We start from the raw sequence: 27,500 nt of genomic DNA, 5'->3' as shown, positions 1-27,500 counted from the left end.
CGCCATGATGCTTGTGTGTGACTGTGTCTGTGACTAAGCTCTCATATCCTGTGTGTGTGGTTGAGCATTGGTGTTTAAGTGTCTCTGAGTGTGCTGTTGTATGTGGTGTATGGCGCTGTAACAGAACTGTGGTTCACACAGGACACGCACCTGAACACACTGCAGTGAGCGCTCATACCTCAGAACCCACTGCAGCACTGATTCACATCTTATTATTCTGATCAGTGTGTGTGTGTGTGTGTGTGTGTGTGTGTGTGTGTGTGTGTGTGTGTGTGTGTGAGTGTGTGTGTTGTATAATGTTATTTTTATGGTTTAATGAGATGATATGATGCTAGGCATTCCCCAGCTGTTCTTTATTAGCTAATATACTAACCACCTGTTTTCAATACACGCTCATATTCCTCAGTCAATCTGATTCACACACACACACACACACACAGCTGAAACACTCACGCACGCACACACACACAGCTGAAACACACACACACACACACAGAGCTGAAACACTCACACACACACACACACACAGCTGAAACACTCACGCACGCACACACACACAGCTGAAACACACACACACAGAGCTGAAACACTCGCACGCAAGCACACACAAACACACACACATCTGAAACACTCTCTCTCACACACACACACACACACACACACACACACACACACACAACTGAAACACACACACACACAGCTGAAACACTCACACACACACGCACACGCACACGCACACACACACAGCTGAAACACTCACGCACGCACACACACACACACACACAGCTGAAACACTGACACACACACACACACACACACAGCTGAAACACTCACACTCACAGCTGAAACACTCACACACACACACACACACACACGCACACACACAAACAGCTGAAACACTCGCACGAGCACACATACAGTCACACACACCTTAAACACACACCTTAAACACACACACACACACACACACACACACACACACACACACACACACACACACACACACACACACACACACAGAGCTGAAACACACACACACACACACAGCTGAAACACTAACACACACACACAGTTTAAACACACACCTGAAAAATGCAAACTGCTGGAGCACCAATACACACCCAACCCACACAGAAACACACACACACACACACACACACACACACACACACACACACACACACACACACACACACACACACACACACACATCCCTCTTCACTGGAACACGTGTATTTGAGTAACATGACACTGCGGTGTTCAAAATGACATGCAACATTCTGTCACTTCACCTTTCAACACAAACCCGAGGTCTGCCATCTAAAATCTGTGTGTGTGTCTCTCTGTGCACATGTGTGTGTGTTTGTGTGTGTTTGCGTCTCCGTGCATGTGTGTGTCTCTGTGCACGTGTATGTTTGTGTGTGTGTCTCTGTGCACGTGTATGTTTGTGTGTGTGTCTCTGTGCACGTGTATGTTTTTGTGTGTGTGTGTCTCTGTGCACGTGTGTGTTTGTGTGTGTGTGTCTCTGTGCACGTGTATGTTTGTGTGTGTGTCTCTGTGCACGTGTATGTTTTTGTGTGTGTGTGTCTCTGTGCACGTGTGTGTTTGTGTGTCTCTGTGCACGTGTGTGTGTGTCTCTGTGCACGTGTATGTTTGTGTGTGTCTCTGTGCACGTGTTTGTGTGTGTCTCTCTGTGCACGTGTATGTTTGTGTGTGTGTCTCTGTGCATGTGTGTGTCTCTGTGCACGTGTGTGTTTGTGTGTGTGTCTCTGTGCACGTGTGTGTCTCTGTGCACGTGTGTGTTTGTGTGTGTGTCTCTGTGCACGTGTGCGTTTGTGTGTGCGTCTCTGTCCACGTGTGTGTTTGTTTGTGCGTCTCTGTCCACGTGTGTGTTTGTTTGTGCGTCTCTGTGCACGTGTGTGTTTGTTTGTGTGTCTCTCTGTGTCTCTGTGCACGTGTATGTGTGTGTGTGTCTCTGTGCACATGTGTGTTTGTGTGTCTCTGTGCACATGTGTGTTTGTGCGTCTCTGTGCACATGTGTGTTTGTGTGTCTCTGTGCACGTGTGTGTTTGTGCGTCTCTGTGCACGTGTGTGTGTTTTTCATCTGCTGTAAGGCTGTGATCATGTGTGGGTGCTATAAGACGTAACACACATCTGAAGAAGAAACAACATCCCAAAGCCCCCCCCCCCACCCCCCTCCCCTGTCTCTCGCTCTCTTTCTTTTTCTGTGTATCTTATTTAGAGCGTGTTTTGCTTCGCTTTCCTCCTGCCAGCAACGTCTGTCACACACTAATTCAATTTACAACCTGGCCCAGGACCGATCTGCTCACCTGCTTATTCTCTGTGTGTGTGTGTGTGTGTGTGTGTGTGTGTGTGTGTGTATGTGTGTGTGTGTGTGTGTGATTCAGCTGTATAAAGACTGGCAGTAATCGAAACCATGTCATAGGTGATATAGAGCTTAAAGAAAAGGCAAAGTGGTTTGAAAAGCATGAGACACACACACACACACACACACACACACACACACACACAAGATAGTGATGATAAATCACAGTCCTTTGACTGACTTTAGAAAACTTTAAATAACAGCGTACATGTGTTTAATCTGTTTATGTGGATCATCTGCTCAGTCCAGGTGAAATAGCTGTGGCTGTAGAAACACTAGCCTATTACAAACACTTCAATATATAAATAAATAACTATAATATATAACTATAGTCAGAGCTGCCTTTCGGGATAATTAATCAACACCTTCTGACTTATCAGAATCCAGGCTGTGTGTGTGTGTGTGTGTGTGTGTGTGTGTGTGTGTGTGTGTGTGTGTGTGTGTGTATGTTAAGGCCAGCCCCTACAATGTGTATAACTAAGCACTTAACCTTTGTGAGCAAGGATAGTTAGTCCTCTGTAATGTGGCACCTGTCCCCTTGTTAGAGTATAGATATCAGTGTGTGTGTGTGTGTGTGTGTGTGTGCGTGTGAGTGAGAGAGAGTGTTACAGACAGGTAGAAAAAAACCAGCCCTAGATTATCTCACCTGCTTGATCTGTCAGAAAGCCAGACACACACACACACACACACACGCACACACACACGCACACACACACAGTTCTTAGCAGAGTACATTGAATTACAACACTATTACCTCTTTAATCCTGAGGAAGTGGAACAGAACATTTTCATTACATCATCCTGAAAGCTAAAAATAGGACATGAAAGTGGAGAGAAAGTGCTCATCTGTCCCAGGGCGTGTCTGTAATCTCGTCTCTCATGATGACATCATCACGGTCATGTAGCGGGCAAGTGCCTTTAAACCAGCTGGATATTTCAGATCCAGCATTAAGGACCAGCACTCTGTCTATCTGTACATGACTTGTAAAGACCACGTGACTTCATCCAGTTGGCCGAACAGGAGACAGATGAAATACAGGCTGCAGTGTGACCTTCAGTACACTAATGTTTAACACGTTAACATCTGTCTCTCCATTTACGGACCATGCTCAGATTATTATTACTACTAATACACAAATAACGTCGTAATTTAATTCATTTGTAATCTGAACTCTGTAACTAATCTCAGATCTGTAATAATCTGTGATCTGTAATAATCTGTGATCTGTAATAATCTGTGATCTGCAACTAATCTCAGATCTGTAATAATCTCAGATCTGTAATAATCTCAGAACTCTAACTAATCTCAGATCTGTAAATAATCTCAGATCTGCAACTAATCTCTGATCTGTAATAATCTCTAATCTGTAACTAATCTCAGATCTGTAATAATCTCAGATCTGTAATAATCTCAGAACTCTAACTAATCTCAGATCTGTAAATAATCTCCGATCTGTAATAATCTCATATCTGTAACTAATATCTAATCTGTAATAATCTCAGATCTGTAATAATCTCAGATCTCTAACTAATCTCTGATCTGTAATAATCTCAGATCTGCAACTAATCTCTGATCTGTAATAATCTCTAATCTGTAACTAATCTCAGATCTGTAACTAATCTCAGATCTGTAATAATCTCAGATCAGTAACTAATCTCTGATCTGTAATAATCTCTAATCTGTAACTAATCTCAGATCTGTAATAATCTCAGATCTGTAATAATCTCAGATCAGTAACTAATATCAGATCTGTAATAATCTCAGAACTCTAACTAATCTCAGATCTGTAAATAATCTCAGATCTGTAACTAATAACTAATCTGTAATAATCTCAGATCTGTAATAATCTCTGATCTGTAATAATCTCTGATCTGTAACTAATATCTAATCTGTAATAATCTCAGATCAGTAACTAATCTCTGATCTGTAATAATCTCTAATCTGTAACTAATCTCAGATCTGTAATAATCTCAGATCTGTAATAATCTCAGATCAGTAACTAATATCAGATCTGTAATAATCTCAGAACTCTAACTAATCTCAGATCTGTAATAATCTCTGATCTGTAACTAATAACTAATCTGTAATAATCTCAGATCTGTAACTAATCTCAGATCTGTAATAATCTCTGATCTGTAACTAATATCTAATCTGTAAAAATCTCAGATCTGTAATAATCTCAGATCTGTAATAATCTCAGATCTGTAATAATCTCTGATCTGTAACTAATAACTAATCTGTAATAATCTCAGATCTGTAATAATCTCAGTTTGGTGAATTCAGTACAACTCCCAGGTCCCTAAGCAGAACTCAGCACTCTACGCTTCTCAGCATGTTAGGGAAACTCAGCACAGTACCAAATGTGAGCTGAGCTCAGTAACACAGCTCAGTATTGTAACTGCACTCAAAGGCAATGACAGAGAGGAAAATAAAGGAAAGTGAGAGAATGTAGCAGAACGCTCTCTAATGGACTTTTAATGACACTGTGTTAATGAGCTGCTCTGATAATGCTGTTTGTATTCTGAGACATTTTCCAGCAGTTATCACAAATCAATAGTCTACACAGACACACACACACACACACACACACACACACACACACACACACACACACACACACACACACACACACACACACATCAAAGCGCACCCAAAAATACAGCACTGATGGGCCAAACACTCTCTTCAATGGACTCAAAAGCAAAACTGTATTACTGAAGAGAATGAGAGGAAATCATATGCACACATACAGACACACACAAATATACACACAAACACACAGATACACACACACACACATACACACACACACACACACACACACACACACACACACACACACACACACAGAGGATATGAAGGAGGCTATGACCGGAGCAATAGGATAAACGCGTATTATCTCTGTTGGAGTCTCACTGTTCCCACTGTGCCAACAGGTATTATCAATTCACCCAAAGTACGTCACACACATACACACACACACACACACACACACACACACACACACACACACACACACACACACACACCGACAGACTTTTGGGGAAAACTTTAACTCATCACTAAACAGTGAAAAATAGAAAAAAGGCTTAAATGTATGAAGTGTAAGTGTATGTGTGTGTGTGTCCACTGTAAAACATATGCCATCTGTCGAGCATCAGCTGTGCTCCACTACTGAAACCGCGAGTCAAATATTTATAAGATTTTTAGTGCAAATCCAAACACACTGCTATAAATACAGAAGCCATATAACTGTGTGTGTGTGTGTGTGTGAGAGAGAGAGAGAGAGAGAGAGAGAGAGAGAGAGAGAGAGAGAGAGTGTATGTCTGTGTGTGAATGAAATAAAGAATGAAATAAAAATCAAGGCATTAAAATAAGAAATAAGGCGAAAGTTAAAGCGAGCAGCAGAATGACGCCACCGTTATGACACGCGTTCTGTTGTTCTCACGTGCTCAGTCACACTCAAAGAAAAACAAATAAACTTTGATTAATCAATAAAGATCAAAACCAATGATATAATTAACAAAAGGAAACGGATTAGAAGGAGACGCAGATAAAAATGGCATCTCTGTAAGGCCCGCCTCCACTTTCACTTCATATTACTCAGGGAGATGAGCTTCCTCATCTGTTCCATCTTTAACCACTTAACTTATTGCTCGGTTTAATTAGCTAAATTGGGAGTAGTAGGAGAATGAACGAGGACAGTGTGTGTGTGTGTGTGTGTGTGTGTGTAGTGATGATGCTGAAAGATCATCATGACAGATGCGAATGAGCATGGATGTCTAACAAAGAGGGATAGTCAAAACACACACACACACACACACACACACACACACACACACACACACACACACACACACACACACACACACACACACACACAATAATACTGAAATTAAGCATAGCAGATTGTGAATCTTAGTTTTAATGTTTTTCAGAGGGTACAGGACAGTTACACACAGGGGGCGGAGTCTAAGTAAAACAGAGGCGTGTCTCACTTATGTCAAATTATGACCTCGAGCGATTTTGGCTGGAGTGAGGAGCAGTATTAATGCCACACTACTGTACGACACACTGAAATGTACACTATTTACGTATTCATCGATTAAATCATGTAAGGACGAGTTTACAATTTTACTGAACTGAACTGAAAACATCAGACTGTAAGCAGGACGAAACGGGATCGTGTCTGATTTCAAGGCAGCAAATACAACCTAATAGGATGCGCTGGATCAAGTGCTATTTTATCGGCTGCAGAATAACGAGCTTAGGAGCCATATTATTCGGTCCAAATGGCTGATGTCTCTGATGTCTGGTTTCCCTTTGGTCCTGAGGAGGTGTTGCGTCCCTGCAGGATATCAACGGCCATCGCGGTCTGGTTTGTTAGACGTGAGATTAGGAAATGGGCTCAAAAGGAAAAAAAGAAGAACAGAATCAGATGCAGTCAATGGAAATTGTGCTGAAGATGTGGTTGAGTGTGCATGACAGGAGGCTCTGATCTCATGGAACTCTGCATCTCGGGTTGATATCCAAAAAGGCATTATATTCACATCCGTGAGTGTACGTACACAGATATTTAGATCTGATCCCTTGAATGCAGTTCAGGAGCCACGACCAAACGCATTATCTTCAACATGTACCACCTACCTAAGCGTTGTTTAGGTACGATGATAAATTCACAAGGTTTCCCAGTAGAACATTGTAGAGAGCATCCCACTGCCTCAAACAACTCGCCTTCTTCCCATAAAGCATCCCATAAAAATCAACCAAGGATAAAGTATTCATGCCGTGACGAATCATCTTTTCTTACATTATGTGGATGGCCGGGTGTGTGGGTGAGTCGCCTACCTGCAGAAGAGATGGGACCGGGATGCACTATGGGAAGAAGACAAGTCGGCAGAGGCAGAGGCAGTGTGACGCTATGGGTAACATTCATACCTACCCAAACACTGCCGCAGACCAAGTACCACTTCGTGGCAACAGTGTTCCCTGGTGGCAGTGGTCTCTTTCAGCAGCAACCATTGTTTAGGAACGGTTTGAAGAACATGACAAAGAGCTGAAGGTGTTGATATGGACTCCAAATCCCAGATTCAAGCTCAACCCACAATCGTCCAGTCACAGAGGGACCCCCCACGCCCTCCATCTCAAAATTTACAGGACTTACAGTAAATGTCCGCTAAAGTTTTGGTGCCGGAAACCACAGGACACCTTCAGAGGTCTTTTGGAGTCCATGCTTCGGGTCAGAGCAGTTTTAAGGATAAGAAATTTTTTTGAACCATTTTTTTGTCCTGTCCTTCTATATTGCTGTTCTATTGCTGTGACCGAGCTTTTCAGTACTCCTTCTGTCAGTCTTCATTTCTTTCATTCTTTGCATCAGCCAGAGTGACAGGATCTCATAAGCTTTGCACTTAATACTCAATATCTTCCTCTCCAGGATTTCTCTCTCACTATATCTCACTATACCACCAGAAAAAAAAAGTTCTGATTCAATTCGAATTCTAGGGACAGGCACCACTACAAACTTGCTGAATTTTAATAATGAAACCAAATAAATACTACTGTGCCTAAAAAAAATAACTAAGCCACTCTTTCCTTCTTCCTCTTTCCCTCTTTACTTTGTCCATATTTATCAGACCCTGCTGTAAATCAGAGCCGGAATAGACAGGGAGGCTCCAGACGTATGCACTGCGCCATGATGGACAGCACCTGGGTGACAACTCTGAAAAACAAGTAGATAAATCAGCCTGAGCTGTGTCACCAAGCTCCGCCCACTACGGCCATCAGTCAGAATGATGGGCGTCTCTTGACACCGCCCTGATTTGTGCAATACAGTGCCGTACTGGGGGAGATCTGGAGAGAGACAGAGCGCAAGAGATGAAGTACGTGGGTAGTATTTTATCACTGCACGGCGACAACCAGCCCACATCACTTTCTAAAAATATCCACGAGTTCTCTTCAGGTGAGCAGTGTTGACAGAATCTCTGCTCCTGCAACCAAGCTGGATGATATAATCCCTCACCTTTAGAGGAACATGACTGATATCTCGCAAAGAAACGGCCGATGTGTAACTCTAGACGATATCGTAACTCACAGAAACACGGTTATCTTGCAATTAGTAGCTAAGCTACCAAGATGAATCGGCTTTACTCGAGGCCAGAAATGGAACATTAGTCCAGACATTTAAAAAGCAACTTGGTTTGTGTAAGATTCTGTTTCAGAAAGTCAATATGTATTATTTACAGTGTTTGTTCCGTTCATGTCAGTTACCGTGATTACAAAACACTTTAGATAACTGTCACAAAGGCTCGCATTTAGCCAAATTTACTAGAATAGAATAGAATAGAATAGAATAGAATAGAATAGAACGGGGGCATAGAAGCCTTTATTACCGCCACATATACATTACAGCACAGTGGAATTCTTTTCTTCACATACCCCGAATGAAGAGGTTGGGTTCAGAGTGCAAAGGCAGCTATGAAACAGTGCCCCTGGAGCAGGGGGGAGTTGAGGGCCTTGCTGAAGGGCCCAGCAGTGGCAGAGCTTTAACCAGTTGAGCCACCACTGCCCCAAATCCAATAGGTCAAAACATGCTGTACCTAATGTAAACCATTTCTGAATTCTGATTGGTCAGAAAGTGTTGATTAAATTCCTTTAGCCAGCCCATATGTTATATGCTATTGGCATCAGGAGTTTTGCATGTTCTCAATCACTAAGCCGCAATGTTTATCCATATTGTATAGAGACAAATTCAAATAAATCCTGAAATTAGACTATTTTTTCAGCTATGTAAAAAAATAAATAAATAAATCACACTACTGTGTTGAAGCTTTTAGAATAAAAAAAGAGTTCGCTACCGATCGCTGTTGTGTTCCAAGAGAACGTAAATGTTTTTAGAAGTTAGAAACTCGTAATTACTGCAATTTCAGCATGACGTGTGCACACACCTGTTAGTGATCTAAATCAGAACTTCAGTCTATGCCAACATCAAGCAAAACCAACTGATACTAGTGCCATCATGATGCAAGAACTGGACAGCTCTAAAGAGCTAAACTTCCAGTCATTTGCTATAACGTATCAAATCCAGTATGACTCGCATTACACCACATTATATTTGCATAATATCGGAGCTGACACTTTTGCCCAAAGCAACTCTCTCATTAGCTGACTGCAGGGACTAGTTTTCCCTCGAGCAAATAGTGGTTAAGTATGTCCCTTAAGGGTACCCTGGCACAGAACAGCACACAATCAAGACATGCTGCTCAGAGTCAACCATTTTTAGGCACAGCTGTATGGCATTCGGAATGACTCGAACCCAAACAATGTTGTGCTACAGTACTTACCGTACGCCTCGCTAAGCAAACAAGTGCCTCCACCTTTCTAGTGGACTACGAGTTCCTAATTTATTCTTCCATAACTATAACCAGTCTGTCAAATACCGGGAACAGAGTTGGAATAAGATAGGAGTAGGGTATTAGCAGGGTTGGAGCAGGGTAGGAGTAGGGAAAGGGAAGACCTGCGGTATCACACTGATGTTTCCTCTGCCCTTCCTTTCTATTTCTCACCAGTTACTCTGTTCTTTAGTTTGTCTACAGATTGCAGAAATATATGTAACAACAGTGTAGAACAACAGGAATGAATACTGGGTGAACCTGTAATTTGGATCATTATAAGTTCTTTGTTCTTTTAAACTCTCTCAACAAGTCAACCCCTCATTTTTAAGGTTGTAAATATACCCCTTTTCCACCAAAAAGAATCAAGTGCTGGTTCAAAGTTGGTTCCACTGGCGATCCTTCTAAAAACCTGTTTGTCTTTCCATCGGTTAGAGAGCATCACAGAGCCGAGTCTGACGTTACTGTATACGTGTCACGTTACACGGCAAGGTTATGTAAAAACAATGGCGGATGTTGCTTTACTGTTAATGCTCATGGCTTTGTGAACCTACATTAGCATCCAAACACGGCAAATCAGATGTGTATGTGCGGCTCCGTGTAATCTGTGTAAACGGAGGTTGCGTTCGAGAAAGTACTGAACATTATTTTATCATTAACACAGAAAAAAGTTAGCCTTATGTATGTAGCTACCTACTATCATGTGTGCTGATAATGTATCATATCGCGGTAAAGTAAAAGTGTATTAAACATTAGTACACTTAAGGTACATTATCTAACAGTAGCCCCGCCCACAGCCCCCAACACAAGCGGTTCTTAAGTCTAGACCAGCAACGTTTTGGTGCTAATTAAGAACCACTTTTTCTGGTTCAGAGCCGGTTCTTTGGCTGTCGAAAAAGAAAGAACTGGTTCTAAATTAGACTCCGAACCAGCACTCTAACTGCCTCGGTGGAAAAGGGGCAATAAAAACTCAAAGCATAAATTGAAAGTATGAACTGATACCAAATCAGAGTGGACTCATCGACTTCGTGGGATCAATTGCTCAACAAGTATTTTGTACCAAGATTGTATCCAGATCCAATCATCGGTCCAAATCTCCAGAACATTCCAGGTTAATTTGCACCTTGTGGCTCAGTTTAGCAGCTCACATTTACAAAACAAAATATGTAACCCACAACCCAGGACCTGTTTAATTGTCTTCTTCACTGCAGTAAAGCCCACAATTGAAGAAGACCATGATTTCAGACGTTACTTTAGTATGCACACAAACCCGTATAAAGGTGTATTACACACCAGGGTTCCTTTCAAACAGACTGAACCCTGCGTATGTAAAAGAACACCAGGTGATCCGCAGAAGTACTGCTCAAGAGCTTTTGAGGGTTTCCAAAAAAAAAAAAATCATCTAGAGTTCTTTTTTATTTACCAGCTGAAATACTTTTTTTTTTTTGCTGTAGGGCTTTAAGGATTCACCCAAAGAACAAGTGTATTACCGCACAGCTGATAGCAGTCTGGAACAATGGCTCTGTGCATCAGATTTGCTATATAAAGGATGTATACCAGGAGCTTATGGGATGAACAGAATCTTCTACATGAACACAAGACAATGATCACTTTTCAGTATGTTCCTAATCTTCTATGTTAATGCTGGCCAAGTGTTGCGCATATGCCAGCTTGACAGTCTGAGAAATTGAAAGGATATTCGAGTGCAATCAAGAAATTACTTTTTTAAAGACCTGGTGCTCTTAGGAAACATATTGAAGAAGTATCTCTGCATGAACTCCTTATACCTGGTTCAAACCTCAGTATGTTGCTGAAGGAGGTTGTTCACTTCATTCATTCTCTCTCGCTCTCTCCCTCTCATGTTCTCCCAGCCTCGTTCGGGAAAGTGAAGTTGATAAATGGGGTTTACATTATAAAATAACCTGCACACGCTGTCAGGTAATTCTCCTATAAGTCATTCTCACTCGCGCCTTTAAAATATTCATGCAGAGTTACTTAAAATGAAACCATTCATGAGGTTCCATTGTCACAAAAGTACATTGTGTTTCAGCAGTAGAACACTCACCTCTCCCAATACATACCCTGCCTCCACTTTAATGCCTGTGGAGGGGGTTGATCATCTACAGGACTTGTGCTAAGACCCAAGACTAATGGTTTTGGAATTTAATTTGAGTAACACCCGCTGGGTTCATCTGCTGCTGTCACTCAGCTCAAACAATCAAAGCTCATCAGCATATTTCTGAAACTGTTAAAGCTCTATCGTTCCTTCTGTTTTTTCCCCCATGATGATTCTCTCTCTCTCTCTCTCTCTCTCTCTCTCTCTCTCTCTCTCTCTCTCTCTCTCTCTCTCTCTCTCTCTCTTTCTCTCTCTCTCACACACACCCCTCTCTCCCTCCCCCTCACCTATCCATCATGCTTCGGGAGGATGATGAAAGCGGCTGGAGTCTCAGAGATGACCCATCATGTGTCTCCCATAATTAGCAGAATAAGTAACAACTTTTTGAAGACCACCGGCAGCAGTAGGGGTATGCATGCTCTCTCAGTATGTGATTATGCAGAACACGTCCAAACACAGGTGCAGCATAATCGGTCCATGTATCAATCAGTTAAAACACGATGGCATGAGTTTAACCGAAGACCCACAGTGTTTAACAAAGACAAACAAATAATCATTATACTGTATATAGTGACAAGTTCTGTATTCTTTCTTCATGTATCCCAACTTTGAAGGTTGTTGTCAGAACCCAGGGTTAGCCATGATACATTGCCCCTAGAGCAGAGGATTAAGGGCCTTACTCGAGGGCCCAACAGTGGCAGCGTGACAGTGCTGGAGCTTGAACCCCGATCCTCCGATCAACAACCCGGAGCCTTAACCGCTTGTGCCACCACTGCAATTGGCGGTTCGTGTGGGATTTAAAAGTATGATGTGTCACATAACAATTTAAACAGTTAACTTTAAACAATTTCTCACAGTACTTGTCGTGCTGCTATAGAAAAACAGTCCACTTGATATCTGGCTGTATCACACCATTTCCTTGTTTATAGCGTGGTTTCACACACTGTAAAGTCAGAGCTTGTGAGACGCTGATTGTAAAAAACATGTACTGAAATTCCGATCTGCCATAAACGTGCTAATAATCTAAACGACGCATCCTGCAGCTCTTACTTTTCACCCACCAGTACATTCATTTCAAGATGTCCACCGAAGACCAACCTAGCCTATCGTTTGCTTTGTATGGTATGACCTCTACCTCCACAGGCACAGGAACAAACTACTAAATGCAGCAAAAAATAAAAAATAAAAAAATGCAGAGTCACGACTGGGAACTCATCAGGGAGATGAAAGCATGCCTGGCCGCACTTCATATGGAGGATTTACAAAGCAGAAGCTGCAAACCTCATTAGTATGGCGCTAAACAAAGACATGCCATCCAAACAAAAGTGCTCTGTTGTCCAATATTATTGACGCACGTTAGATTTCGCAGAGCAAGAACGAGTCATCGATGTGACATCTGAGCGGAGCCAGGTTTCCAAGGAATCGGCTCGTTAATGCCATCAGAATTCCCAATAATGAAACATGAGTGTGATTAGATAGGAGAGGGAAGCATGACAAAAAGAGAGGTTAGAGGCCTGTGTAAAGGCCAATGCACATTAGATTTGCTTCTGAAGAGCTTCTTCCGCGCATGTCAGACATGAATAACGAGCGAGAATCGGGTTTATATTTGATTTTCAGGCCACATTGCATTCATTAGACAGAGAATAGAAAAAGTAGATAAGAAACTTAAAAAAAAAAAAAAAAAAAAGTATCCAAGCATTTATTTAAGTTGTTGATAGACCTTATATTCCGTAGCACTGGGAGCCATACTGGAATAAAGAGCACTGAGAATGCTTAAGGAGAAAATAAGTAGTGTGAAGGTTTTGTTTGTGTCTGCGGGTTTAAAATAAGCTCAGGGCGGCACTGATTAAAGCAATAATTCACCTTTCAGTCTCCAAATAAACATCATTTTCAATGAAAGTGCATTTTAGCAAGGCAAGTATTTCATATACCGTACAAGGTGTGAACGGTACATCTTCAAAAGAGTGGGATGATTATAAAACCCTTTCGTTCTGTTCACCAAACTCTCAGACACACTCGTCTCCTCTCGCAGCATCGGGAACATCACACGACAAGCTGACTGTAATCTTTTGCTCAAGACAATGAACCAGAATGAAAAAAAAATATTTCTGACAAACTCAGGCTAAAAGAGCCGGCTAAAAGCATGTTTTGTAATCTCGGTTCTTAAGGCAGGATAATGCGTTGCTTTTAAGAAATAAAGGTCCTATTCATAAGAGTGACAAGACAAAGGCACCGGGATGCTCTTAATTCTTATTAATGTTAATCATGTGCATTTTCCCCCCAAATGCTAAAAAGCAACGGAATGACATTCAGTGGCAGTGTGTGCTGATTAGGGAACCCTGTGCCCCTGCGGAGACCTTACAGAAATGAAGAGAAACTAACACTGTTAAAAAATCAATGCAAGCCAGGAGGTGAATAGTTAGCATCAGAGGAATATGAGCATGTAATATGAGTACAGCATGGATGTGTTTGTGCTACATTTTCTTTTTTGTGTTCCCTTGTAAAAAGATGGTCACAGATTCCAGCTCTCCAACGATTCCCAACCTAACTGTATGACAATCTCTCCAGCATATCCGGGGTCTTCTCTGGGTCTGATACTGCTCTACCGGAAGCTGACCATGGGGCATCATTGTAACACACCCAAAACTCCACCACTAGAGATCAGAAAAGCAGCAGTGACTGTGCACACGGGTACGGTACGGCAAAGAAACCATGAGGAAGAACCTCGTTTCCAGCACCTGTACTTCGGACTGCATAGAGCAACTTACATTTTTATCTCATTTTTATACAACTGAGCAATTGAGGGTTAAGATCGAGGGTGAGGGTAGCAGTGGGAACCTGGTGGATGTAGGAATCGAACTCACAACCTTCCGATTGGTAGCCGAACACCTTAACCTCTAGGCTACCACGTCCCTACATCCATCCCTGTACTTAACACTGAATTCAGAAGGGATCAGGGATTATAATGAAAAGATTCCTTCAGCTTCCTGGAATGGTTTTACAACAGTACATATAAAATTCAGCAGAAGTGTCTATTCGTTGGAGATTAACAGCAGACATGAAGAGATTAAGATGGTCTGCATAGACATTTATATATTCCAGGAGAACCTACTGTACATCCCATCCCTTCTCTGCCCAGTGCTTGTCTTTAAACATTAGTTTTCTTTGCGGGATTTTAAAATTCAATACCATCAGTTAATCTCTTAAAGCAGAGAAGTTAAATACTGTTAAAAAAAAGAGTCTAGTAAAGTCCAGGATCGTGCTTTTCTTTCTGAGCTATTGGCTTGTCTCTGGACTGATGAGCTGATTTCAGATAAATCGTTTAAAGAAACCATGATGGCTAATGTTTAGAGAATCAGTGTCATCGAATTATAGCTGTTTTTTTTATCGTGATAAACATTTGATCTGCTGAAATATTCTGCAACATCTGCATCCACACAGGTGCAAGTACAGGACAGGTAAGGAAGGTAATCTCTTCTGGCCACAGGTGTGGATGGAGACCGACATTAAAAAGAGTCCATGAATTACCTCTGAAGTGTAAAGTGCAATGTTATACCAGGAACCACCCTAAAACATCTCAATAGCATGTGGGATTTGTGCAAGTTTATTGTGGAATGTTGCGTGCTTCAAAATGAAGAACTTACCTGTCAAGACACTCACAGTGTAACTGTGCTGTATTCAGTAGTGTGGTGTAACTGTGCTGTGTTAAGCAGTGTGGTGTAACAGCGGTGTATTCAGCAGTGTGATGTAACTGTGCTGTATTCAGCAGTGTTGTGTAACTGTGCTGTATTCAGCAGTGTGATGTAACTGTGCTGTAGTCAGTAGTGTGGTGTAACTGTGGTGTATTCAGTAGTGTGGTATAACTGTGCTGTATTCAGCAGTGTGGTGTAACAGCGGTGTATTCAGCAGTGTGATGTAACTGTGCTGTATTAAGCAGTGTGGTGTAACTCTGCTGTATTCAGTAGTGTGGTGTAACTGTGCTGCATTCAGTATTGTGGTGTAACTGTGCTGTATTCAGTAGTGTGGTGTAACTGTGCTGTATTCAGCAGTGTGGTGTAACTGTGCTGTATTCAGTAGTGTGGTGTAACTGTGCTGTATTCAGTAGTGTGGTGTAACTGTGCTGTATTCAGCAGTGTGGTGTAACTGTGCTGTATTCAGCAGTGTGGTGTAACTGTGCTGTAGTCAGTAGTGTGGTGTGACTGTGCTGTAGTCAGTAGTGTGGAGTAACTGTGGTGTATTCAGTATTGTGGTGTAACTGTGCTGTATTCAGTATTGTGGTGTAACTGTGCTGTATTCAGCAGTGTGGTGTAACTGTACTGTATTTACTAGTGTGGTGTAACTGTGCTGTATTCAGTAGTGTGGTGTAACTGTGGTGTATTCAGTATTGTGGTGTAACTGCGCTGTATTCAGTATTGTGGTGTAACTGCGCTGTATTCAGTATTGTGGTGTAACTGTGCTGTAGTCAGTAGTGTGGAGTAACTGTGCTGTAGTCAGTAGTGTGGTGTAACTGTGGTGTATTCAGTAGTGTGGTATAACTGTGCTGTATTCAGCAGTGTGGTGTAACAGCGGTGTATTCAGCAGTGTGATGTAACTGTGCTGTATTAAGCAGTGTGGTGTAACTCTGCTGTATTCAGTAGTGTGGTGTAACTGTGCTGCATTCAGTATTGTGGTGTAACTGTGCTGTATTCAGTAGTGTGGTGTAACTGTGCTGTATTCAGCAGTGTGGTGTAACTGTGCTGTATTCAGCAGTGTGGTGTAACTGTGCTGTATTCAGTAGTGTGGTGTAACTGTGCTGTATTCAGTAGTGTGGTGTAACTGTGCTGTATTCAGCAGTGTGGTGTAACTGTGCTGTATTCAGCAGTGTGGTGTAACTGTGCTGTAGTCAGTAGTGTGGTGTGACTGTGCTGTAGTCAGTAGTGTGGAGTAACTGTGGTGTATTCAGTATTGTGGTGTAACTGTGCTGTATTCAGTATTGTGGTGTAACTGTGCTGTATTCAGCAGTGTGGTGTAACTGTACTGTATTTACTAGTGTGGTGTAACTGTGCTGTATTCAGTAGTGTGGTGTAACTGTGGTGTATTCAGTATTGTGGTGTAACTGTGCTGTATTCAGTATTGTGGTGTAACTGCGCTGTATTCAGTATTGTGGTGTAACTGTGCTGTAGTCAGTAGTGTGGAGTAACTGTGCTGTAGTCAGTAGTGTGGTGTAACTGTGGTGTATTCAGTAGTGTGGTATAACTGTGCTGTATTCAGCAGTGTGGTGTAACAGCGGTGTATTCAGCAGTGTGATGTAACTGTGCTGTATTCAGCAGTGTGGTGTAACTGTGCTGTATTCAGTAGTGTGGTGTAACTGTGCTGCATTCAGTAGTGTGGTGTAACTGTGCTGTATTCAGTAGTGTGGTGTAACTGTGCTGTATTCAGCAGTGTGGTGTAACTGTGCTGTATTCAGCGGTGTGGTGTAACTGTGCTGTATTCAGTAGTGTGGTGTAACTGTGCTGTATTCAGTAGTGTGGTGTAACTGTGCTGTATTCAGTAGTGTGGTGTAACTGTGCTGTATTCAGCAGTGTGGTGTAACTGTGCTGTATTCAGTAGTGTGGTGTAACTGTGCTGTATTCAGTAGTGTGGTGTAACTGTGCTGTATTCAGTAGTGTGGTGTAACTGTGCTGTATTCAGCAGTGTGGTGTAACTGTGCTGTATTCAGCAGTGTGGTGTAACTGTGCTGTAGTCAGTAGTGTGGTGTAACTGTGCTGTAGTCAGTAGTGTGGAGTAACTGTGGTGTATTCAGTATTGTGGTGTAACTGTGCTGTATTCAGTATTGTGGTGTAACTGTGCTGTATTCAGCAGTGTGGTGTAACTGTACTGTATTTACTAGTGTGGTGTAACTGTGCTGTATTCAGTAGTGTGGTGTAACTGTGGTGTATTCAGTATTGTGGTGTAACTGTGCTGTATTCAGCAGTGTGGTGTAACTGTGCTGTATTCAGTAGTGTGGTGTAACTGTGGTGTATTCAGTAGTGTGGTGTAACTGTGCTGTATTCAGCAGTGTGGTGTAACTGTGCTGTATTCAGCAGTGTGGTGTAACTGTGCTGTATTCAGTATTGTGGTGTAACTGTGCTGTAGTCAGTAGTGTGGAGTAACTGTGCTGTAGTCAGTAGTGTGGTGTAACTGTGGTGTATTCAGTAGTGTGGTATAACTGTGCTGTATTCAGCAGTGTGGTGTAACAGCGGTGTATTCAGCAGTGTGATGTAACTGTGCTGTATTCAGCAGTGTGGTGTAACTGTGCTGTATTCAGTAGTGTGGTGTAACTGTGCTGCATTCAGTAGTGTGGTGTAACTGTGCTGTATTCAGTAGTGTGGTGTAACTGTGCTGTATTCAGCAGTGTGGTGTAACTGTGCTGTATTCAGCAGTGTGGTGTAACTGTGCTGTATTCAGTCGTGTGGTGTAACTGTGCTGTATTCAGTATCGTGGTGTAACTATGCTGTATTCAGTATTGTGGTGTAACTGTGCTGTATTCAGTATTGTGGTGTAACTGTGCTGTATTCAGCAGTGTGGTGTAACTGTGCTGTATTCAGCAGTGTGGTGTAACTGTGCTGTATTCAGTAGTGTGGTGTAACTGTGCTGTATTCAGTATTGTGGTGTAACTGTGCTGTATTCAGCAGTGTGGTGTAACTGTACTGTATTTACTAGTGTGGTGTAACTGTGCTGTATTCAGTAGTGTGGTGTAACTGTGGTGTATTCAGTATTGTGGTGTAACTGTGCTGTATTCAGTATTGTGGTGTAACTGCGCTGTATTCAGTAGTGTGGTGTAACTGTGGTGTATTCAGTAGTGTGGTGTAACTGTGCTGTATTCAGTAGTGTGGTGTAACTGTGCTGTATTCAGCAGTGTGGTGTAACTGTGCTGTATTCAGCAGTGTGGTGTAACTGTGCTGTAGTCAGTAGTGTGGAGTAACTGTGCTGTAGTCAGTAGTGTGGTGTAACTGTGGTGTATTCAGTAGTGTGGTATAACTGTGCTGTATTCAGCAGTGTGGTGTAACTGTGCTGTATTCAGCAGTGTGGTGTAACTGTGCTGTATTCAGCAGTGTGGTGTAACTGTGCTGTATTCAGCAGTGTGGTGTAACTGTGCTGCATTCAGTAGTGTGGTGTAACTGTGCTGTATTCAGTAGTGTGGTGTAACTGTGCTGTATTCAGCAGTGTGGTGTAACTGTGCTGTATTCAGTCGTGTGGTGTAACTGTGCTGTATTCAGTATCGTGGTGTAACTATGCTGTATTCAGTATTGTGGTGTAACTGTGCTGTATTCAGTATTGTGGTGTAACTGTGCTGTATTCAGCAGTGTGGTGTAACTGTGCTGTATTCAGCGGTGTGGTGTAACTGTGCTGTATTCAGTAGTGTGGTGTAACTGTGCTGTATTCAGTAGTGTGGTGTAACTGTGCTGTATTCAGCAGTGTGGTGTAACTGTGCTGTATTCAGCAGTGTGGTGTAACTGTGCTGTAGTCAGTAGTGTGGTGTAACTGTGCTGTAGTCAGTAGTGTGGAGTAACTGTGGTGTATTCAGTATTGTGGTGTAACTGTGCTGTATTCAGTATTGTGGTGTAACTGTGCTGTATTCAGCAGTGTGGTGTAACTGTACTGTATTTACTAGTGTGGTGTAACTGTGCTGTATTCAGTAGTGTGGTGTAACTGTGGTGTATTCAGTATTGTGGTGTAACTGTGCTGTATTCAGTATTGTGGTGTAACTGCGCTGTATTCAGTAGTGTGGTGTAACTGTGGTGTATTCAGTAGTGTGGTGTAACTGTGCTGTATTCAGCAGTGTGGTGTAACTGTGCTGTATTCAGCAGTGTGGTGTAACTGTGCTGTATTCAGTATTGTGGTGTAACTGTGCTGTAGTCAGTAGTGTGGAGTAACTGTGCTGTAGTCAGTAGTGTGGTGTAACTGTGGTGTATTCAGTAGTGTGGTATAACTGTGCTGTATTCAGCAGTGTGGTGTAACAGCGGTGTATTCAGCAGTGTGATGTAACTGTGCTGTATTCAGCAGTGTGGTGTAACTGTGCTGTATTCAGTAGTGTGGTGTAACTGTGCTGCATTCAGTAGTGTGGTGTAACTGTGCTGTATTCAGTAGTGTGGTGTAACTGTGCTGTATTCAGCAGTGTGGTGTAACTGTGCTGTATTCAGCAGTGTGGTGTAACTGTGCTGTATTCAGTCGTGTGGTGTAACTGTGCTGTATTCAGTATCGTGGTGTAACTATGCTGTATTCAGTATTGTGGTGTAACTGTGCTGTATTCAGTATTGTGGTGTAACTGTGCTGTATTCAGCAGTGTGGTGTAACTGTGCTGTATTCAGCAGTGTGGTGTAACTGTGCTGTATTCAGTAGTGTGGTGTAACTGTGCTGTATTCAGTAGTGTGGTGTAACTGTGCTGTATTCAGCAGTGTGGTGTAACTGTACTGTATTTACTAGTGTGGTGTAACTGTGCTGTATTCAGTAGTGTGGTGTAACTGTGGTGTATTCAGTATTGTGGTGTAACTGTGCTGTATTCAGTATTGTGGTGTAACTGCGCTGTATTCAGTAGTGTGGTGTAACTGTGGTGTATTCAGTAGTGTGGTGTAACTGTGCTGTATTCAGTAGTGTGGTGTAACTGTGCTGTATTCAGTAGTGTGGTGTAACTGTGCTGTAGTCAGTAGTGTGGAGTAACTGTGGTGTATTCAGTATTGTGGTGTAACTGTGCTGTATTCAGTATTGTGGTGTAACTGTGCTGTATTCAGCAGTGTGGTGTAACTGTGCTGTATTCAGCAGTGTGGTGTAACTGTGCTGTATTCAGTAGTGTGGTGTAACTGTGCTGTATTCAGTAGTGTGGTGTAACTGTGCTGTATTCAGTAGTGTGGTGTAACTGTGCTGTAGTCAGTAGTGTGGAGTAACTGTGCTGTATTCAGTAGTGTGGTGTAACTGTGCTGTAGTCAGTAGTGTGGAGTAACTGTGGTGTATTCAGTATTGTGGTGTAATTGTGATGTATTCAGTATTGTGGTGTAACTGTGCTGTATTTAGTAGTGTGGTGTAACTGTGCTGTATTCAGTATTGTGGTGTAACTGTGCTGTATTCAGTAGTGTGGTGTAACTGTGTTGTAGTAAATAACATGCTGTAACAGTGGACACATCACTTACCCCACTGTAGTGGTGCGAGCTGAAGGTGCTCCAGGACGAGCTGGTTGAGGACACCCTCCACACTCGCTTCACCCTGTCTCTTCAGAGATGGGTACACACACACAGTTAAGGAACACACCATTACCCACAACTGAAACACTGAGTTACTCAAACACAGCAGAGGAGATAGAAGTGGAGGATTTAATGGAATGGTGGACGGAGAGAGGGAGAGGGAGAGGGAGGGAGAGAGAGAGAGAGAGAGAGAGAGAGAGAGAGAGAGAATTGTCATTCGGGGAACAGCAAACAAACACAAGGCAAGGCCATCTGTCCTAAACACCTTAATCCACTCAAAGCAGAGTCCAAGTCCATAACAAAACACACACACACACACACACACACACACACACACACACACACACACACACACACACACACACACACACACACACACACACACACACACACACACACACACAGCAGCTCCTGGAGTGCCTGCTCTCATCATCATGTCTATTCAGATTTTAAATCCTGTCATGGTTGGATTCAAAAGAAATTGTATTTATTTCTATTCTCCTTGTTTTATTCAAACTAACAGCATTAAACACAGACGGATACGCAGACGCTTCTCTTCTGGTCCTCACTGATGATGCTGAACACAATGCCCTCGTCCCAAAGTGGAGATGTGGTGATGAAATAAGCCTGATACAGACCAGACTGTGCCATCCCACATCTATATATAGCTGCATCATACATCCATCTTACTCAGTTCAATTAACTATGGCTGATCACCTGATCTGATTTTGCCCTCATCATCATAGATTGTGTGTGTGTGTGTGTGTGTGTGTGTGTGTGTGTGTGTGTGTGTGTGTGTGTGTGTGTGTGTGTGTGTGACAGGGATATAATGAACTCAGAGCTTGGTGTGAACTTGGATTCACTCTCCCACAGGGAACAGTCACATAGACACTTGTCCTTTTTCCCTTCATCTCTGTCTTTGATTTGGTTACATCTTTAGTCTGTCTGTCTCTTTCTTTCTCTCTCTCTCAATCTATCATTTTTTTCTATCCATCATTCCATTTCTCTCTCCATCACACAGTCCTCCTTCTCCTATCCTTTCTTCTCATCCCATCTCTGACCAATTCCTCCAACTTTCCTCCTTTGCCTGCTACTCCCGTTGTCTGCTTACGTTTATTACTCACTTACTCACTCTCTTTCTTTCTTTCTTTCCTTCTTTCTTTCTTTACTTCTTTCACTCACTCCTCACACTCTTTCACACTCTGCTCCCTCCATCCTCATTGTCCATCATGTCACTCATGCTCTCCTTCCATCACTTTCACATTCTTCTTACCCATTCATACCCATTTTCTTTGTCTTTCATGTTGCAGAGATGAAATATACTCTCTCTCTCTCTCTCTCTCTCTCTCTCTCTCTCTCTCTCTCTCTCTCTCTCTCTCTCTCTCTCTCTGAGTTGCTCCCTGTGCACTCCATTTAGCAGTTTATTATATTCTAAGGGCCTCTCTGCCCACACGCTGCCACACGGCTCATACACACAAACTCCCAAACCCGAGAGCAGCCGATAAACGCCGCCCTTAAGCGCCTATAAAGCGCTAAAATATGAAGAAGACGGACTTTTATTCCGCTGCCCAGAGCCGAACTCTCACCAGCCGATACTTTATATCGTCCAGCTTTCCCTCCATACTTCAGCTCTCACACGCAGGGCGACTTTTCTTTCGCTAGCTTAGCTTTCTATATGATCCGCTTGGGAAAGCCATAAGAAACTTTACGGTAGTTTTCATGACTACAAAAGTCCAAATGTTCTCAAGTTGACTTGATGTAGACGTTTCTCAAATTGGTGGAACGCGTGAAAGTGGGGTGAGATTTATATTATTTTAATTGAACATCTGTCCTGTAGAGTAGAAGCTCTCCGAAAGCGGATCATAAAAACGAGATAGATGTTCAAAATGTTGGTGAATTCTCACGGTTAACGTTAGTGTAGGATAAGCGGTCTAAGACTTGGTCATCCATCTTGAAGTAAACATATAAACCGGAGGGAGCGTGATGTTACATCACTGATGGATTTCCCGAGCCCGATGACCCCGGGAGCCGCTCGGTCAGTCGGGAAACCACAAAGAACACGGTTACTATGGCAGCAGATCCAGAACCTCTGCTGTGCTCTCTGAAGCTCTATTCTCTTCTCTCACTAAACACTTCTGGAAAGTTCCACATGGTTCTCATTCCCCTAAACGTGACCATGGGTAGTAATGATAACGACCTGAACACACATATGTACAAACAGCGGTACATCCATCACACACTTACTGAGTGAGTGAGAGAGAGAGATAGTGTGTGTGTGTGTGTGTGTGTGTGTGTGTGTGTGTGTGTGTGTAAGAGGGTATGCACACGCTGTCAGAACAAAGAGAGTGCTGAGCTGACAAGAGGAAAGTTCAAAGGTCACTCCACAGGAATAAAGGGTCTGTCTGCACTTCAGTGGAGATGCTACACTCCATCATTATGATCTATGATACATCCTCTTCACACACACACACACACACACACACACACACACACACACACACACACACGCACGCACGCACAAACACACACCCATATGTCTGTACATGGGAGATCAGCACAGTGGCAGATGCTAAAGACAGATGTTGGATCGTCACCCTCAGAGAATATACACATCACACATACACACACACACACACACACACACACAACATTCATATGTGGAAGAATTCTGAGTTAATAGTCTCAGGTTGTTTAAAACATCAAAGAGATTTAAATTTATAATAGAATTTAGAAATAGAAAAAGAATACACAGGTTTAATTAGAGATGTACGGATGAAAGATAATGAATAAAACTAAGAAACTAGATTAAAAAAAATTATAATGTAATAGAATATAATGAAAGAGAAAGGATGAGCCTGCGGTGTCAGAGTTTATATTAGAATTAGAATAGAGTTTAAAAAGACTGAAAGCACAAAGTGGGAGTCGAGACTAATTGATTCATTCATTCATATTCTACCGCTTATCCGAACTTCTCGGGTCACGGGGAGCCTGTGCCTATCTCAGGCGTCATCGGGCATCGAGGCAGGATACACCCTGGACGGAGTGCCAACCCATCACAGGGCACACACACACACTCTCATTCACTCACACACTCACACACTACGGACAATTTTTCCAGAGATGCCAATCAACCTACCATGCATGTCTTTGGACCGGGGGAGGAAACCGGAGTACCAGGAGGAAACCCCCGAGGCACGGGGAGAACATGCAAACTCCACACACACAAGGCGGAGGCGGTAATCGAACCCCCAACCCTGGAGGTGTGAGGTGAACGTGCTAACCACTAAGCCACCGTGCCCCCATATGACTGATATTACTATAGAGAATCCTAACGAGAGTTGTGTAGAGTTAAAGCTGTGTTTGTTAAGGATATAATGGTCCAGCGCAGCTGCAGTGTACTGTTGATGTGTCCTCCCTGAACCTGCTGCTTCTCCTCCTCCCGCTCATGCACGCTGCTCTGTTGCATGGCATCGTGGGACGGCAGCGGCAGACTCTCAAAGTCAAACTTATCCACCTGGATGGCCATCCTGTATACACACACACACACACACACACACACACACACACACACACACACAGTGAGAGGGAGATAAAATCCTCCATTTTACGTTTGAATTAATCCAAAATGGCTTCCATTTCACTACATAAGGTACAATATAAGTGATGTACACAACTTAGTGCACTACAGGCAGAATTAGGGTTAAGATACAGCCAGTAAAAATACACTTAAGAAATATTAAGATTTAACAATCTCTCGTTATTTTAAGGTTTATTTATAGTTCGATTCTTGCACTCCAAGCGCAAACGTGTGGAGATCACAAGTACGATGCATCCGGATTCATCTATCAATCTGTGTCTCCAGGACGGTGTATGATCGATGATTTAGACGTATTTTTCCCCCAATTTCCTCTGCGTCTGTCTCTGGTCACTTGATTGAATTACTGAAGCACACAAAGAGAAGAGCGAGAGTTGCACTGTGCACTTTTCCACCCACACGTGTGTGCATCCATGTGCAGGACAAGCTGCTACAGTCCATATGCCTGCTCTGACTCACTGACCTTCAAAGGGGATTGTGTGCTGTTAGTGTGTGTGTGTGTGTGTGTGTGTGTGTGTGTGTGTGTGTGTGTGTGTGTGTGTGTGTGGATACAGACAGATAGAAGGACACACACACGTGATTAAGTAAATTATTTACCATCCTTATGACACAGTGTTCAGAAGAGCAGGGTGTTACTGTGGAACTTTCCGGTAGCAGTGATTCTGATGACAAGTGAGATTTCCTCAGTGGGACTGTTAGTGATAGTGAAGTCCAGCTCATGGTACTAACTGTGCTACTGAACTGTACACAGGCAATAACCAACACAGACTGATCCATTACTGATGCACAGGCAATAACCAACACAGACTGATCCATTACTGATACACAGGCAATAACCAACACAGACTGATCCATCAGTGATACACAGGCAATAACCAACACAGGCTGAACCATCAGTGATACACAGGCAATAACCAACACAGACTGAACCCACTACTGATACACAGGAAATAACCAACACAGGCTGAACCATCAGTGATACACAGGAAATAACCAACACAGACTGATCCATCAGTGATACACATGCAATAACCAACACAGACTGAACCCATTACTGATACACAGGCAATAACCAACACAGACTGAACCCATTACTGATACACAGGCAATAACCAACACAGACTGAACCCACTACTGATACACAGGAAATAACCAACACAGGCTGAACCATCAGTGATACACAGACAATAACCAACACAGAAATATCCATTACTGATACACAGGCAATAACCAACACAGACTGAACCCACTACAGATACACAGGCAATAACCAACACAGACTGAACAATTACTGATACAAAGGCAATAACCAACACAGACTGAACCCACTACTGATGCACAGGCAATAACCAACACAGACTGAACCCACTACTGATACACAGGCAATAACCAACACAGGCTGAACCATCAGTGATACACAGGCAATAACCGACACAGACTGATCCATTACTGATACAAAGGCAATAACCAACACAGGCTGATCCATTACTGATACACAGGCAATAACCAACACAGACTGAACCCATTACTGATACACAGGCAATAACCAACACAGACTGAACCCACTACTGATACACAGGCACTAACCAACACAGACTGAACCATTACTGATACACAGGCAATAACCAACACGGACTGAACCATTACCGATACACAGGCAATAACCAACACAGACTGAACCCACTACTGATACAAAGGCAATAACCAACACAGGCTGATCCATTACTGATACACAGGCAATAACCAACACAGACTGAACCCATTACTGATACAAAGGCAATAACCAACACAGACTGAAACCACTACTGATACACAGGCAATAACCAACACAGGCTGATCCATTACTGATACACAGACAATAACCAACACAGGCTGATCCATTACTGATACACAGGCAATAACCAACACAGACTGAACCCACTACTGATACACAGGCAATAACCAACACAGGCTGATCCATTACTGATACACAGGCAATAACCAACACAGGCTGATCCATTACTGATACACAGGCAATAACCAACACAGACTGAACCATTACTGATACACAGGCAATAACCAACACAGACTGAAACCATTACTGATACACAGGCAATAACCAACACAGACTGAACCCACTACTGATACACAGGCAATAACCAACACAGACTGAACCCATTACTGATACAAAGGCAATAACCAACACAGACTGAACCCACTACTGATACACAGGCAATAACCAACACAGGCTGATCCATTACTGATACACAGGCAATAACCAACACAGACTGAACCCACTACTGATACACAGGCAATAACCAACACAGACTGAACCCATTACTGATACACAGGCAATAACCAACACAGACTGAACCCACTACTGATACACAGGCAATAACCAACACAGGCTGAACCCACTACTGATACACAGGCAATAACCAACACAGACTGAACCCATTACTGATACACAGGCAATAACCAACACAGGCTGAACCCACTACTGATACACAGGCAATAACCAACACAGACTGAACCCATTACTGATACACAGGAAATAACCAACACAGACTGAACCCACTACTGATACACAGGCAATAACCAACACAGACTGAACCCATTACTGATACACAGGAAATAACCAACACAGACTGAACCCACTACTGATACACAGGCAATAACCAACACAGACTGAACCCATTACTGATACACAAACTCTGGCCTCTATGTACAATAATACTGCTACAACAACTACACCACCGAACAGTACAATAATACTGCTACAACAGCTAACAATACACTAATACAGCTACAACAACTACACCAGCTAACAGTACACTA

The 27,500-nt window shown here is 42.7% G+C and overlaps 1 protein-coding gene across 8 annotated transcripts in view; it reads right to left on the bottom strand.

Moving 5' to 3' along the window:
* trappc9 (trafficking protein particle complex subunit 9) overlaps positions 1-27,500 on the bottom strand; it is a 209,727-nt gene that overhangs the window by 43,231 nt on the left and 138,996 nt on the right. For all 8 annotated transcript variants that reach the window (XM_047819251.1, XM_047819249.1, XM_047819252.1 and 5 more), the window contains 2 exons: positions 24,462-24,615; positions 21,038-21,128 (listed from right to left, as the gene is read on the bottom strand). In XM_047819251.1, coding sequence (XP_047675207.1) covers positions 21,038-21,128; positions 24,462-24,615 — 245 coding nt within the window. The remainder of the gene's footprint in view (positions 1-21,037; positions 21,129-24,461; positions 24,616-27,500) is intronic.

The sequence above is a fragment of the Tachysurus fulvidraco genome, chromosome 10, assembly GCF_022655615.1.
Source record: "Tachysurus fulvidraco isolate hzauxx_2018 chromosome 10, HZAU_PFXX_2.0, whole genome shotgun sequence".
Taxonomy (NCBI): Eukaryota; Metazoa; Chordata; class Actinopteri; order Siluriformes; family Bagridae; genus Tachysurus; species Tachysurus fulvidraco.
This window is presented reverse-complemented; position numbering and strand designations above follow the sequence as displayed.